The 17,275-nt window shown below is 43.7% G+C and overlaps 1 protein-coding gene across 7 annotated transcripts in view; it reads left to right on the top strand.

The window, feature by feature from the left end:
* The first annotated feature begins 3,206 nt into the window (after positions 1-3,206).
* The window catches only part of Ildr1 (immunoglobulin-like domain containing receptor 1), a 28,711-nt gene continuing 14,642 nt past the window's right edge, over positions 3,207-17,275 (top strand). For 5 of the 7 annotated variants that reach the window (XM_013515109.1, XM_013515108.1, XM_013515107.1 and 2 more), the window contains exons 1-3: positions 3,460-3,592; positions 14,349-14,519; positions 15,908-16,057. In XM_013515109.1, coding sequence (XP_013370563.1) covers positions 3,469-3,592; positions 14,349-14,519; positions 15,908-16,057 — 445 coding nt within the window. In that variant the 5' untranslated portion in view covers positions 3,460-3,468. The other 2 variants (XM_013515105.1, XM_005386503.2) reach the window with 2 other exon arrangements.

Genomic DNA, 17,275 nt, shown 5'->3' with positions numbered 1-17,275 from the left:
TTGTTCTGGCAAAGTCTTATTCATTTTCAAACCTGGACCAGATATCACTTCCTACAGGAACTATTGATAAAGAGCTAAACAAATATTTGTCAAGTATTTTCTGTATGGTAGGTCCTGTGCTAGAAGATGGCCATATAAAAATGCTTAAAGCCTAGTCCAAATCTTCTAGAATTAGTTAACTACTTTCATTTCTTACCTTCTTTTAGCCCTGGTGCCTGGTGCATGCTTTTTACTTGTATCAGTCTTCATTTTCTTTTTTGTGGGCTCAACAAATAATTTCTGTTCTTAGAAATGAGCAAGTACTACATTATATCTTAAATTCATAGGCACATGGCCAGTATTCACAAAACACACAGTATTTAGAGAGGTTCATGGGCATAGTTTCCACTAGAAGATATGATTTTAGGTGATGAAATCACACCTTAGTGCTTTGTAATCAGGCCCCTGCTCAGGCAACACATAAAAGCACAGTGCAAATAGGGTAGTGATTAAAGGTGTATGTTCTGAGAACAAATTGCCTGAGTTTGAATCTCAGCTCTGCTACTTGTAAACTGGGTAAATTTGGGTAAATGAGTGAATCTTTACCTTAAGTTTCTCATCTGTGAAATGCAGATGATGGTAGTTTCTGTCTTATAGAGTTGTTAAGATCCATACCAAAATGTGCTGAGAACAGTGCCTAGCACCATATAACTGTTTAATAAAGGGTAACTGTTATTGTTACTTTGTATAAGAGGATAGTTTTCTCTCACTGTCAGCAGGCCCAGCGACTTTTATATTTAGCAATAAAAGAACTGTTTATTTTGCTGAGAAAAATATGTACCTTCACCTAATTTTCATTGAACCAATGGCACATGTCAGAACAATGGCCTGGAACAGCCCAGAGCTTGGAATTGAGTTTTTGTTTGCATAGAGATAAATGACATATGTGTGTGTGTGTGGGAAACTGCATTAGCACACACTGATTGCGTCAGACGGCTATAAATACGGGCTGAGACATAGTGGCTGAAGGTCTGTGGGATAACAGCTAAGAGCATAAGGTCTGGAATCTGACTACATCACCTAGTCTCATTGCACCACCATTTACTTGCTCTATGACCTTGTTATTTCTTTGTACCTCTGTTTCCACATGTATGCAATGAGACTGATAATAGAAGTCCCTATTTTATACAGTTATTGTGGGAACATAATGAAATAACACATGTGAAACACTAAGAACATTCCTTGGTACAAAGTACATAGTAATTTAAAAAGATGCATGCAGTGGACAGAAAACAGAAATAAAATTAATCACTATGAAAGTATTCAACTAAATGAGTAATTCCCCAGAGAAAATAAGAAAATTTTTATTATAATTACATGCACGCAATAATCTTTATTAAAGTCTTTTTCTTGGTTTCTACAAATATCTCCAACTCATCCCCCTGCTGCCATTTAGGTTGGGTTCAGACCACCAGAATTTCCCAACATGTGTCCCGTGGAATATCTGCCTTAAGACGTATGTGAGAAAAAAGGCTCTTGCAGCTGAGTAACTTTGGTGCGTGGGTGATGGTGCATCCCATAATCCTTTGGAGCTTCAAATGTACAGTAACTCCCTTAATAAGTCTTGAAAAAAATGTTTTAGTTTAATCCAGCATTTCTCAAACTAACTTAATCTTAGAATCCTTTTAAAATTATGCTACCTTTTAAAGTCCATTGACTACTGTCTGTGGAACAAGCACAGAGAAATGATTGCTTAGACAAGTATCAAAATGGCCTTTATACTAAATCAAGAGCTGAAGGGTATGGGAGGAAAGTGAGAAGGAGAGGGCTCATATTTCTTAGACTGGCAATGCTGAGGACAATTCACAAAGTCCTAAGCCATAGAACCCCCTCAAGGTCACAGACATTCAAAGAAATACGAAGTCCCTGGAGTATGTGCAGGGTCTTTGGAGAGTGTCCAGTGGGTCCCTCAGACTACGGTCTCCTGCAACTGAGCTGCTGGGGTCCCACCATGGAAGTTCACTCTAAAGGCTCCTACACATACTTTGTCATTTGCCTTTGGCCACACACTTCCTGAATTTACTTCCTATTCTTTGGAAGAGAAGAGACTACAAGAAAAACATGTAAAGTGAAATGGTCCATTGGGGAAACCAGAGGTCAAATCCAGGTGTGGAAGGGAAGAAGGACTGATTGAGACCTTCTGGGAGGACAAGCATTTTCCTCTGGGAGGAGCAGAGATAAAGGTGGCCAGCAATACCGGTGAGGAGGACCCGTCATAGCAGATTAGGACCGGAAGGGTGCTTAGGAAAAATAATAGTGACCCGGAAGGTCCGGGACAGAATGAGAGCCTCCTGAACTATGTTTAATGCATCTTTAGAGTTCTGTTCTTGAAGAGAAAGGTGTTGTCCGAGGAAGGGAGGATGTTTGTTATAGAAAGGAGAATAGAGTCGATGAAAAATCCCCACTAAGAGATATTGTACGTGTATAGAATCGCAGTGTCCAATGTATATGTGATTTCCCAAGTTAACATCCTTTCTGGGCTACTCCCTGAAGGCAGGTGCGTTCAGGTGCAGGGTCTGATTACCTCCTCCTGTTGCCCGTTCCTTCTCCCTCTGGGTTCCCACTGAAGAAGAAGAGGCTGGACTGTATCCTGAGTGGTCTGGTGCAGAGACTGAGCTGTCTTTGCAAGGTCGAAGGTCAAGACCTTGACCCTGGTCGGACCCAGACTGCGAGGGGCTGCTGAGTGGAAATGAAGGATGGGAAAAAAGAAAAAGAAACTTACTAATATTAACAATGCCTCCCGACGGGTGGTGGGAGAGTTATATCTTTTTCATGGGTATCTATTAATTTTATAACTGTGGAAAATTAAATTTGTGCCTCCAGCTCACACCCTATTGTCTAGAGTGGTCAATATGTAGAAAACCTGAGCAAACATTAAACATAAGCTGCATTAGTGTGTTTTTAGGGGGGGAAAAGGCATAGATGAGGTACAGTAATGCACCCAAGAAAGTTATATGCGCATAATTCTACAGAAGGGGAGAAATTTGCAAGGGGTGAGATGGTTTGAGAAGTTTGGGAAGAAAACTGCACCTTTCTCCTGCGGCGGGCCGAGGTGGGGCGGACGGGACACACCCGGCAGCCTGTGGGGCGGCGCAGGTGGCCGACGCCGCGGGGAGTGGGGGCGGGGCAGGAAGCCGGGGTGGCACGGGGCGGGGGGCGGAGCCTCTGCGAGCGCCGCAGGTGCGGAGGGGCGGGGTGGCACCTGCCGGAGAGCCAGGCGACCCGGCTGCGGCGCTGAGCCTCTGAGCCCGGGGACGGGAAAACCCAGGGGCTCTCTGTGGACGTGCGTCCTGAGCCGGCAGCTGATGGAAAAAGACACGATGCCCCGAAGCCCCTGAGCTGAAAGGGGCCAGACAGAGGCCAGCATGGGCTCCGAGCTGCCCGCACCTTGGCTGCTACTCTGGCTCCCAGCAGGTGAGCCGTGGAAAGATGGGACCCACCCGGGCCCAGGGAGACAGGAAGCCATTGTTGCCTGGCCTTGCAGAGCGGGCCACCGGCAGGGCAGTGGCGGCCTGGGCTGAGTTTCGGTGGCGCCTGGCACGGACACCAGCAGGTGCGGGGACTGGATCGAGTTTCCGCCTGTGGGAACCTGTTGTTTTTCCCTTTTATAAGCCCAGGCCCTTTCGAGACAGGTGCAAGCAACAATGAAATCCAGAGCCTGTGGACTCCCCTCCAGTGGTCAGTGGGCGTTTCTTGCTCTGTAAAGCCTAATGGGTAGAGGCAAAAGCAGTATTCGAGAAATTCCTGTTTGTCCCTTCATCTGATACTTGCTTTTAGGTTCTAGAAATGGTGACAACCCTATTGGCCCAGCGTGGGTTTATTTCCTTCCTGGGAGCTTCTGTGTCACGAGCAAAGGAAGGAACGGTTGGCGTAACCCGGCTTCTCTGCTAGGGGACCCCGACATGGGCCTCGTTGCTAACCGCGTTCAGTCACTTTTCTGCTTTCTCTGTGTCCACCCACTTCCCTCACTTTACTTGTTGCTCATCCTCTTCCCTTAGGTCCCCACCCACCTGCCCCTCGGCTTCGTCATTTTAACCTCCACACTAAGCCTCTCTCTGCTTTTATGCACGGTTTTGTGTGTGTCTCCGCGTATCTCTTGGGAAGAGGACAGGAGTGTGTATCTGTGCGAGTGAAAGCCGGCAGGAAAGGGCAGCCGAGTGACACAGGAAATGGACTAAATGTCACCTAAATGTGCAGACACTGTGAACCCTTTCCAAATGAGGGTGTAGGAGTGGCTTTGTAAACAAGAATTATAAATTCCCTTGGAAGTTCCACCCTGTTTTATTTCATTTTTACCTTTTTCTCTACCCTTTTATGAATAGCTGCCCTCTTACCTTTAGGTCGTCAGTGGGAGGTCAGCTTGGAGTTTACTCGCAGATCCGTTTGAGTCTTGAATGTTTTTTAAGGGCAAAGATCTAATACGAACATGGAAGCAGAATTTTCTTTTATAAGCTTGAGGGGACCTGAGAATTGCTCAGGTGAAATCAAATCTCGCTCAGATAGGATTCTACAATAACTCACGCTTAATGCTAAGAATAAAAGGAAGGAAGGATTGTAAAAGGGTAAGAAAAGCCTGGAAAATTAGTAGCCTCAAGGCGTTATAAGTCTTTTTTGCAGGACAGAGGACCTATTAATTGTGTGAGGGTAACAAGACTAGATGCTGGATACTCACAATGCACTAGGAAATGGACTAAATGTCACCTAAATTTCAGTACCTCAAATCCCACCGCAGTAGCCACCATCTTAGGCTGTGAGAACACATTCAGAAAACTCCCACAGCTTTGTACGGTCTCTTCACCTTTGCCTCACATGTTCACCTCAAATTCCACAACAGCTGGATATTTCTGAAACTGTGTGAGCTGTGTTTTCAGAAAAATAGAAGTCTGTTCCCACCTCTGTCCTGGGGTTACCCCATTTGTAGAATCAAGATTTCACAGACAGCAATTGTCTGGGTCAATTGAATAAGAAAAGAAGGCTTGCAGACAAAAATCCCATTAGGTTATAAACTCCAATCCTTAAGCCACCAGCATAATGTTTTAAAAAGCTGTCCAACTTTATGAAGAATGCTGAATACTGAATATTTTTCAAATGTAGCGAGTATAACCAAAGAGCCAAAGGTTATGTTCTGATAGTAGGCAGCTGGGCAGGGCCTTTAGAAAGCACGGCTCTCAGTATCTATGCACCAGGCATACGGTGTTGGAACCGAGAAGACTGGAGTAGGACAGTTATATGGACTTGGGTCTTGGCCTGGCAGTCCTTGAATGGAAACCTGCCTGCGTGACATGTTTTAGAACCAGATTGTGCCAAAAGTGAAAAAGTCTTAAGTGACCATCACTTTCATTTCCCAGATGAGAAATTGAAATTTTGACTGTTTGACTCCAACACTTAGAAGGGGAAATTGCTATTTTAGTGGATACTTTCCCTGAATATGTGCAGATGTGAGTAAAATGGCATTCAGCTGTTTAATGTGGGTTTGTACCAGAGATGTTTGTATAACTCTGGGCAATACACTGTTCAAAGCTTCCAGTAAATAGGGATGATCGAGGTACATATATCATAAGGTTTTGTGAGCCTTAATTAAAATGAAGGGTTTAGCCAGGCATGGTGTTGCATGCCTGTAATCCCAGCACATGGGAGGCTGAGGCAGGAGGATCACTGCAGGTTTGAGGCCAGAACTACATAGTGAGTGCAAGGCTGGTTTGAACTACATGGCAAGAACCTGTCTCAAAATAAATAAATAAATAAAATACAGTGAAGGTTTTAATGCACTTCATACAGTGTTTGCACAGTGAAGGAGAGCTTCATAAATATTAGCCATGGTGATAGTGGTGGTCATGACTTAGTTCTGGGTAGGATTGTTTAAAGCTAATCTTAAAGTAACTCTTCCTTTGCCCACGGCTAAGAAACTGAACAGTGAAATGACTGCTGGTAAGCTTTCCATTACTGTAACAAGATACCTGAGGTAATCAACTTAAATAGAGGACATTTATTTTAGCTGTTGGAGGTTTTCAAGGAGGAAGAATTGAGAGGTGAACGGTGGTATACAATTCTCACGGAGGAGAACTGATTAGTGTGGCTAAGGTGGTGTACAGGCTGGCAGTAATGGTAGCTTTCACTAGAATGGTTGTGAAGATGGATAGAGAGAGAAAGCCCCAAGATGTTTAGGAGATAAATAAACCCAATTCAGTGATAGATTATGTAGGAAGGGTGAGGGAGGAAGGGATACCAAGGCTGGGCCCTAATGTTTGATCTTGCCCATTCACTAGGATGAGAAGCGTGGGAGAGGCCCAGGTTTGTGTGGAAGGATGATGACTTGGATTTGGGGCTTAGAATTTGAAACAACCAAGAGGAGCCATCAGGGCCATTTGAGTACATATGTCTGTCCAGTTTCTTGTTGTACAGTAATAAGATTTAATATACAAAGCTCTAGGGGTCTTTGAGCATCCTTATAAGATTTATTATCCATGATAGAAAGCATTTCATCTTGTTTATTTTGAGTCTTCTACCAAGAGTATATGCTCCGAGAGTACAGGGACCTTCTCTTTGTGCTTTCTACGGTACCCCTAGCCTCTGGACCAGGGCCTGGCTCAGAGGAGGTACTCAAAAATGAATGAAAATGTGTGCATTCTGGTGGGGTCCAAATTTGCATGGACTCTGAAATTAGTGTGTGGTGACATGAGTCACTAACGTGGGTCAATGACTTTGGGAAACCCCGCATATCTGCCTCTCAACAAGGTCTTGTCTTCTTCCTATGGTAATCAAAGGAATGTCAAGTTCAAACCACCTGAGTAGCTATTTTTTTCACCTAAATTTTTCAGGTTGAAATTTTTCCCTTCTGGAAAGATTTATAGTACAACATGGGGCTGTCACTGTTTTGGGAAATATAGATTTCTTTTCTGAATTATCTATTGAAATATAATGGGCTTATTCTCTTTGAGAAACATATTCTGCTGGAATGAAAGTCTGCATATGGAAGAGATACTTATACAAAAATATTCATTTCAGCAATTCATATCAACCTTGTTTGTAACAGTGAAAAATCAGAAGCAACCTAAATATTGATAGGTAGGAAAATGTGTTTATCCTCAGATTGAATTTTCATGCAACCACTAAAATCTTAGATCTGTATGTGCTGGTAAAGAATATAATTACATGTATGTCATTAGTCTGAAAAGAAGTTGCAAAATTTATGTGCATAATATGATTAATATATAAAATAGCATAGGAAAAGTTATGGCAAATGTGCACCAATTTATCAACAATGGCTCCTCTAGATTCTACAGTTTAAAATGCCTAGTGAGCAAGGAGGAACTTTTTACTTTTACCCTTCTTTATTTGAATTTTTTTTTCTTATTTTATATTAACTTTTGTAAGGGGGAAATGTTTCTATACAAAATGGTTAAAATAAGTTTGTGAACATACCTTAAATTTGTGAATAGTCCTCAAATGGTTAAATCTAAAGCATTTAGAAAACTTCTCTGAAAGTCAGCGTGGCAGAGTAGAAACAGTGTAGGCTCTCAGATTTTAGAGAGCTAAACTTAATCCATCTTTGTCAGTTACTGGGTAAGTTGCCTTAAGCAAATTACTCTCTGAGGATTTTTTTTCACTGTTGAGGCTGACAAAGAATATCTCCTATATTTTTACAAGAATTAAATGAGATAACATGTCATAAGACACCCAGTTTGTGTAAGAAAACAGTAAGTGCTGGGTATATATTGCCATTCTTTTTAGGGTAGCAACATGCTTAGTCCCCCTCCTCTTCAGCTTAGTACTGTTGAATGGCACATGCCAGACCTTTGTTAAACACCCTGTATCTGGCACAATTCCTCCCCCACTCACCCCACATTCCTCATTCCCACTTTTCCTCTCCCAATGCCTCTCTCCCTCCCTTCTAATCCATTATTCATTACCAGCCCATTTCCCCTTGATTCTTCTTGTATTTGCACTGTTATCTACAGAAATGTAGCAGATACTGATGGCAAATATACTTGAGGAGATAACTTGCACAGACATAAACTCTGATAGGATTGAAGCTGTGTACTTTTTGTTAACCTACTGAGTACAGTCAGGGTGCCTATGTATTTGAAAAACATGTAGAAGTCAAGAATTCCCTTCAGTGTCAGGACCAGACCATCACCACCCGCAGGGAAAAAACTATGTTCTGTGTCCCTATGTTAGTCAGCTGTACATGACTGTAACAAAATACCTGAGATTATTAATTTAGAAAAAGGAGAGGCTATTTTGGCTCATACTTTTGGAGAATCCAGTCCATGGTTGGTTGGGCCCACTGCTTTTGGGACTGTAGTTGCAGGCAAGCATGGTAGAGCATGGAATTTCACCTCAAGGTGGCTGCAAAGTAAAGACAGAGAGTGGGAAACCAGTATTTCACAGTGCTTTTTGATAGCACACCCCCGATGACCTGAAGCCACCTCCCTATAGCATCCCTTGCTAAGTACCAAGCCTTTAACACATGGTATTTTGGAAGTTCCCAGGTCCAATCTATAACATACCATCTTTCATGAAGAACCCTGGTATGGAATGGAGGTATACCCTCTAGTCCCCCCAAAATAGTTCTTAATTTTTTTTAAAGAAAAAACATTTTGTTTTGTTCCTGTATCTCTATGATGTGTAGATGATATCTTCTAATACTATGGTATCTGATACTACACAAAGGCAATCAACTAAAAAAAAAAAAGCACGTACAAAGCTGCATGCATCTTTGGAAATATATGGCATTTAGTTGACAAAATCCTCTGCTTTCATTAGTGTATTTTTCCTTCTGCTTTAGCGAAGGATGGTAGTCCCCACTTAGCATGGCAGTCTAGTCTTGGAAAGCACCCCATGGTGGGAAATAGAGAATCCCCTTTCCCTCCCCTCCTTCCCATGAGCTCTAATATCTCATCTGAAGTTTCCTTTCTACCCTTAAGTGACAGGTCTCCCTCCCTTCCTCTTTCACAGAAGCAAACTGTGAATGAATTTGCTGGAATACAAAGCTACAAAGCTTTTAACCCATTAATTCATTTTGCAAAAAGACTGTAATGGTGGTTTACATTTGTATAATGTTAATTCTTTTAAAATGATTTTTTATATATTGGCCTTAATGGATCTCAGTCTCCTAAGTTAGACAAGATATGTGCAAATGATACATGTGAAGGCTAATGTTTATTGAATGCCTGCCTGCGTGTCAAGGTCTTTGCTAAGTGGGACATATTTATTCTCACCATAATCCTATGAGGCAGAAATTGCTGTCATCCCAACTTTTCACACAACCAGAAGCCGAAGCTTGGAAATAACAGTTATATCACTCAGGATGGGGAGTAAAGAATGTAAAGGTAGAATTCAGGCTCCAGACTTGAAATTTTCAATAGGAAAAAATGAGAGACAGCGAGGGATTTATGTGGCAGTGAATTGAGGAAATGCTATAGGATAAAGAGAACCGAAGAGTTTAGAAACTTTTGGTGCTAAGTTTGAAAATGCAAGGATGACGCCAAAATGTCTATAATCAGAGTATTTCTCTTTTTGAAACTGTTCATATTTTTCATCCCAGATTCTTCTAGTTTTGGGTCCCTTCTTCAAAACCCTACCCACTGAGTGCTGTGGATGTCTAGCGAGATTGGTTGTACAAATTGGTTAGAGGCTAAAGAAAAAGAACTAATGGGAGATGTTTGCCTTTGAGATGGGCTATTTACTACTTCCTTTTTCTCTCTCCCAATCTAGGCAATCCTTCTGCTTTTTGAGAGTTGGATGCCTGGCTTGCATTTTTGAAGATGAAGTTTGCCAACCTGGGGAAAATACCATTTTGGTGTCAACAAGACCTGATACAGATATTATTTGGGTTAGGTATATGTTACTGAGCACGTGGGGGCTTGGATTAAACTGACTGGACTTTTGTCCGCATAGATATGTAAAACTGATCTCCACCCAGGCGGGGGGGGGTGTTGTGTGTGAGAGAATGATAGATAAAGAACATACATCACCTGGTGCATAGCAGATGCTGAGGACAGCAGGAGCAATAGTTGGGTTGTTTGTTAGTACTTGAGACTCTTCCTCACAGTGCCTGTCCGTGTGTGTGTGTGTGTGTGTGTGTGTGAGGGTGGAGAATGAAGGTGTAAGATCTGTGCAGGATGCTGTGGGGTCGTAGACCCCTTAAAGGAATTGTGAGTGAGCTCGGTGTGCTTAGAATATGTGGGGAATTGTTATGTTTTAAGCTTCAACATTCATGCTAGGGATGAAATAATAGAGAGGATCAAATACTACTTTAGCAACAAAGCCAGCACTGAAGTTAGCAAGGTGAGTTGGTCACCACACATGCTTTAACAATAATACGGGCATTCATGTAAGAGGAGCTGAGTGTGTGTTTATAATCAAGGTGATCACCCTTTTCCCCATTCTCCTCCCACAAAAGGGTCAGATTCAGCAATCTTCAAAGATTCTGTACTCTAGAGCAACTTTTGATCCAACAGGATACCATTTTCTGACCCTTAGCAACTCCCCCTTCCCAAATGCTCCTTCTGTGTAGAAATAATGTTGGCTAGTCTTTGAATAAACTACTACTCATTAAATTACCCTTCAACCAATGATGAAATGTAAGCCATTAATCACCATTACCAGAATGACTGCTGCCAATATTTTAATTATTGCTTGCATAGCCTGGCCCCAAGCTCCAACTATCGGCAAACTTATGCATACCAGTCATCTTCCTTTACTTAAAGGACTGCTATGCAGAGTGGCAAGAACACTGCTCAGGGACAAAACATTGACTGTGACCTGCATGGAAACTAAGAATGACCACAGACAAGTTTCTTAATTTTTCCAAGTCTCAGATCTGTTGTATATGAAGTAGGCATAGCTTGACTCCTTCCAGGATCACATTTCATGTATAAAAGAAAATATTTGTAGGTGGGGGTATGTGAACATAAGGTTTTTGTACCCAAATCAGTGGACTTTTTTTGTCTATGTGCTGCTGAACAAAACAAAAAGTCCCTATGTGTTGCTGAACAAAGTAAACCAGTGTTGACAATGGCACTCTATTCACTGTCAAAATCTTATCTGTAGCTGTTTCTGCTATTGAGTTAAAGCTGTGATGAGTAGATGCTGCAAGGTCTATTTCAGGTCAATTCTGGGGTGGGGGAAACAACCCCACAAGGAGGCGGTGAAAGAGGAGGAACAAGAATAAAATAGCCAGATTGTGAAATAACCCATGTAAGGCTTGAGCTGCTGATCATGGCCTTTCTGTTCTGATCAGCCTGAGCTCTGAGATTCCTACAGCTGGAACAAAGAGCAGCTATTTCCCCCCAAACTCCTGAAAGCTTATTCTGAAAATGATGACTTTTTTTCATTCACAATTGAATGAGGAAGTCATCCAGCTACCTAAAATAATCGTTTTCACCCTATTGTTCTTCTTTAGAAAAGCCTTCAGTAATTGTCCATGAGCTAAAAATAAATATTGGATTGTAATCTAGGGCCCACCTCCCACTCACCACCACCAGCCTCTCCTTATTTACCTTCTGTCTATTTTACATCCAGGGAAACCAACTAGGTTGGTTTCCTCCCTAAGTAGCTGACCTTTCCTGATAATAACTTTGCTCACTCCTTTTTCCTCCTCCCTGAAAGGAGTCTCCCTACTTAATCCCTACTTCTCATGCATAATCTTAATCCTACCTGAGCCTTAGGGTCTGTCTTAAATCTCCTTCCATGCAGTCTTTCCCACTCATGTCTCCTCTGCGCTGCTATAGCCTTTCCTCATCACATCTGTCATGGGGCTTCTTCATCACCACTCAATCCCAGAGACCAGTCAGGTCATTTCTGCTGGCCGGAACCTGTCCCAAGCATCATTCCACTTTCTCTCCATGGACGTGAGAAAACCAGCTAAAGGTGCCCATCTTAAGCTTCAGAGGACTGTGGCCAGCAGGGGAGACGGCACCTAGAATCATGGACTCTAGCCAAAGAGGTAGGCATGCCCAGCTGCTCTGTTAGGAGATGACTCAGTCAAAAAGAAAGTGGTTACACCTCAGTACTCACTGTGCTGGGAAGAACCCCAGCTTGAATTCCTTTTTCCTTGGCTCTCATAATAAGGAAAAAGAGGGAAGAGATTCCAGTACTAACATGACACATACCAGGCATTGTGCCACGCACCAGAGGTGGATGATCTTATTACATTCCCACAAGGGTCTCACGAGGTTAGTACAAGTTGAGTATCCCTTATCTGAAATTCTGGGTGTTTTTAGTCTTTGGAATTTTGGAATATTTGCATAGACTTTACCATCTTCACATTCCTAACATGAAAATATGATGTCTGAAATGATTTAAAATTAGAAATTGTTAGAGTGTCATGTGAGCACTCAGAAAGTTTTTAGATCTTAGAGCGCTTTCAGATTTGGGATTTTCAGATTAGGGATGTGCAGCCTCTGGTATCTTTCTCTCCACTCAGAGCTGAGGAAACGTAAATTTAGAGACAGGAAACAGCTTGTCTAGTGTCTGAGTGAAAGGCAGACTGGGTTTCATTTGAATCCAGCTGTATCTGAGTTCAAAGTCTACGAGATTTTTTTTCATTGGTTTTGTTTTTATTTTTTTAATTTTTTGTAGAGAAGGTGGAAAGTTATTTTTATTTCCACTTTAATTTTAATTGGTTTTTGTTTGTGGTACATAATAGTTACAGTCCTCATGGGGAGTTGGTAATGTACATATTGCATCTTCATCATTTTTGCTTTCCTTTCCCCTCCCATCCTTCCCTCTTACCTCATCCCAGATCCTCTTTCCATCTCTACAAAGTCTAGCTCCCTGTTTCCTATCATCTTTCTTTTATTTTGTTCTCTAACTTATTTATATTTTGAGTTTCTCATATAAGGGAAACCATGTGATATTTAACTGTGTCTGATTTATTTCACTTAACTTTAGACTCTCAAGATAAATCCATTTTCCTACAAATGACTCAAATTTATCTTTCTTTGTGGCTGAATAGTACTGCATCTTGTTTACACCCGTGGTTTTTAAAGTGTGGTCCTCAGAGCAGTAGCATTGGCATCTCCTAGATAATTGTCAGAAATGTAAATGCTTGGGCCTTACGTAGGTCTTGCTGCAACAGAAACTCCAGACATAGGGCCCAGAAATCGGGGCCATCACAAGTCCTGGTGCTGCACACTCCAATTTGAGCACTACTGTTCTACGCTTTTCCTCCCACCAGGAGCACCCCCCTGCCAAGTTGTCCTGGAAACCATACTAACATGGGAAACTTTCAAAATGCTGACTAGTGGTAGACCCCTGCCTGGGCCACAGTCCCACCTGACCTGGCCCACCTGACTCCTTTCAAGTCACACCCAGAGTTTTAAGAATGCCTAAATTCAGATGGAATTTTAAACAAAGAAAAAATTTTAAATCCCTCACATCTTTGTTGACACGGCTTGTCGCCCCCTAATCATTCTTGTTGGATTTGCTCTATGCCTATGTTGACTGCCTGTACTGCCGAATTTCCACTGGGTGTTGTGTTCTTGGTCATTCATTCTTCATCTATTTAATAAACACTGTGGATGTCATGTGTGTGACAGGCATGGCACAAGGGGTATGTTTGAACAGTGAGTTGGAGACCAATGCAGGTGCCGTCTGAGTGCCTTGCGTGAGCAGGAAGGAGCTACCTGAGGGTAGGGCACGATACTCTGGGAAATAGGAAAGCCCATCTTCCAGCAAGCTGCTTGAAAAGGTGAGGTACAACTGAGGAGCTGTGGACAGACTGGTAATGGAGAAGAGTGGACGGCTCGCGGATGACGTGGAAGAGGACTCCAGGCCGAGTGAACCGCTCCAGTGAAGAGCTGGAGGAATCATCCCAGCACAGGGAGCACAGTCCAGAGTGGCTGCAGCCTTGCGTGAGAGTGGGGTGTGAAGAGAGATGAGACATCAGAAAAGGCAGGAGGCCCACTGGAGGGACTTTTTTAGGCCTGCTGGTGGAATTTGAACTTTAGGGGAATGCGAAACCACTTTAAGAAGAGAAGTGATGTGGAAAAATACATGAACAAGATCACTCCAGGGCAGATATAGCTTATTTTCATACAATTCTTACTGTTGGATGTGCCATCACTGCTCATGGGCTGTAAGCTCTTGAGAATTTTCCTTTCTCTTTTTCTCCTTTGCCTTACCAGGGTGCTGAGGGCTATCTCCATTCTGTCCCCTGCCAGGGGAGAATCAGACCCTGCCTGTGAGCTCCCAACCTGTCAGGCAGGAGGGAAGGCAGGTGTTTTGCTTACTGCATTGCTTTTATTACTCCACGCACGAGGAGGTAGGTTGCCTTCGACCCCATTCTCTGCTCTTACCTGCAGGATGCCTGTCTTTGCTGGTGACAGTCCAGGACACAGAACGCTATGTCACCCTGTTTGCCTCCGTTACCCTCAAATGTGACTACACCACCTCTGCGCAGCTCCAGGACGTGGTGGTGACCTGGCGGTTCAAGTCCTTCTGCAAGGACCCCATCTTTGACTACTTCTCCGCCTGTGAGTTCCCTCCCACTTTATGTTCAGCCCAGAGCCCAGGCATCTCCGTGATGTACCATTATTGGGGTGAAGAATTAGTTAAGATCACAAATCTTCATAGTGAGAAGCCAAAGAGATACAGTCCCTCCAGTTTCTAGATAAACTGAACCCAGGCTAACAACATAACTTGCTCAAGGTCAGATACTAGTTTAATTTCAAAACGTCGTTTCACCTTGTTCTAAAAAAATAGTTAAGGCAGCTCAGATAGTCTATAAAAGGTAGGGCAAGTCCTGCCATCTAGTCCATTCCTGGTTTACGCCAGCATCATGATGCAGACCTGCCCCCCATCACCCCACCACCTTTCAATGCAGACAAGAAGACACCTCAACCTTCTCAGGAGGTAAGATCTGAGTGGTCACTGGTGAAGCCCTGCTATGGCCACATCCCCTTCCTGGGTCAGCCTTCCTGGGGACGGTCCTTCCTCAAATGAGTACTCTGAATGTCAGAGAGCTCTCTGTCCCCAGCAGCCCTTTTGCAGTTGGGCGTGTCAGTGCTGCCGAGCCAGGCCCTCCCTGTGAGTAACAACTGCCTGAATGCAGAGCTCTTCCATAGCTGCCCATTTCTGCCCTCTCTCTAGAAACAAAGGAAGTCAGCAGCCAGCAGTCAGCTGGCGACAACCTTTTAGAAATTTTGAAAATAGAACCAGACCCCTTAGAGCAGTGGTGGCAAACCTATAGCATGCGTACTGCTGCAGGCACACAGAGCTCTCCGTCTGCACACAAGCCAAGTCACCCCAGCAGCCCACACCATTGTATAACAGCTATGTTTTATAAACTAAAACCTCAGTATTCAGGTTTATTTGCAGTGTTGGCACTTTATGATAAATAAGTGGGTTGGGGGTTGCAGTTGGAGCACTTGGTCTCGAGAAGTTTCACCATCACTGCCCAGGAAGAAGTGAGTGTCCTGAGATGAGGCAGAGGGAGCCAGAGACATCATCAGCTTTACCATCTGTAGCCTGGGGCTAATGTCTTCAGTAGGATTTGTGTAGAACCAGAATATCTAATTATCTGAGCCACTCACTGTTCCTGAAATTGTCCCCAAAAGACTCCCCAAAGACATTATTCCCTGGGGGTTACTCTTAAAGTGCCTGGGCTAAGAGGGAAGGGAAGAGAGATTAGAATAGGAGGCATTGGGCACCGTGGGGTTTAGCAGCTCTTCTCTCTTCTGTTGTAAGGACAGGTGAATGAGCATTGTGGGATCAGAGGCTATAAGACGTGAGATGGGGGAATACAGCCAAGACTTGCAAATGATGCCCTCTTAGGGGGTCTGAGTTTTGCTTACAGTGGGGTTTCTGTCATCATGTGTGCTTGCTGGGCATCAGCTGGACTCAGTGTGGCTTCTCTCCTCAGCGTACCAGGCAGCACTGTCTCTGGGTCAAGACCCCTCCAACGACTGCAATGATAACCAGAGGGAAGTGCGCATTGTGGCCCAGCGGCGGGGGCAGAATGAGCCGGTGTTGGGGGTGGATTACCGACAGCGCAAGATCACTATCCAGAACCGTGAGTGCGGGGGAGGCGGTGGGGGAACTCGAGGTGGAGGAGATACAGACACAGGCCTGGGAGGCTGAGTCAGCACGGGATTTCCCATTCTGTTCTGATCTACAGGGGCACTGTCATTGTTTGAGAAAAGTGCCAGATTCTTAGAATGTGCTGTGCTGGCTGCAATTACTTCCCTGGAACTTGCTGTGTGAATCGGAGGATGTTCTGTGGAGCAGGTTAAAGGTCTGGGTGGGTTCCTTGGCTTTCTTGAGATTCAGAGTGAGGTGTGGATTGGTGCTTTTGATACTTTCCACAAACTGCTGTCAAGGTCCAATCCAAGCCCAGGTCCCTGGGTCCCAGTCTGGCCACTTCTGTTGCTTATACAACGGAAATATGGGCTTGTGAGTAGGCCACCACATTAGACCACTGTCCTCATTGATAGAAGAAGGAGCACTGGGCTGGTATAAAAAGCCCTCTGTGAAAATACCAGTGCTTCTGCTCACTAGCTCGGTGGTGAGCGCCAGATCAGTTATCTTCCCTGGTTTCTCTTTCCTCATATGAGAGACGAAGGTCTGGCTCCCCACTCTGAAGTGCACAGGGAAAGCCATGTCTGTAAAATAGGACTCGGGCCAGTACCCATCTCACAGAGAGCGTAGGACCGAGCAAGATATTGTGTAAAAATAACTCAGCAGGCAGTGAGTGTGCAGTGATCATTAGTTACCAGTCGGTACACGCTGGGCGGATGGGTTCGTGCCTCTCGTTCCTAACGTGTAATCCAGCATTACTGCAGGGAGTCATTGGTACAGTATTAAAACCTTATTTCAGTGAGACTGATGTGCTGTTTTAAAAATTTTGCTAGTTAAAAGAAAAAAATGAGAGAGGGCACCCATCTGCCTGCTCAGGGGTCCCACAGTTCCAACGTGAGGAAATCAGTGAATATTCTACTCTATGACCATTTAAAGGTAGATCACTTAGCAGTGTCCTCATTGCTGTCAATTTTGTAATACTTAAAGCAGATCCTTTTACATCCAACCTCTGATTTTCCTAGGCTAGCCCTTGAACCCTTGTCCTTAGGGAATATCTGTTTCAGTCTCCGAGGGCAAAGATTCAACTTGTGGCTCTACTTTCTACAGAGCCAGGAGTATTATTTTTGACCTGACCCCAAAGGTTAAGCATCTTTCATTAACAAGTCCCATTTATAGTTTTTGAAGGATGAACAAACCAATAGATGACAGTTTC

Source organism: Chinchilla lanigera, unplaced genomic scaffold (assembly GCF_000276665.1).
Source record: "Chinchilla lanigera isolate Chin_1 unplaced genomic scaffold, ChiLan1.0 scaffold00026, whole genome shotgun sequence".
In the NCBI taxonomy this organism is placed as follows: domain Eukaryota; kingdom Metazoa; phylum Chordata; class Mammalia; order Rodentia; family Chinchillidae; genus Chinchilla; species Chinchilla lanigera.
The sequence above is the reverse complement of the archived record's forward strand: the minus strand, read 5'-3'. Positions and strand labels throughout refer to the sequence as shown.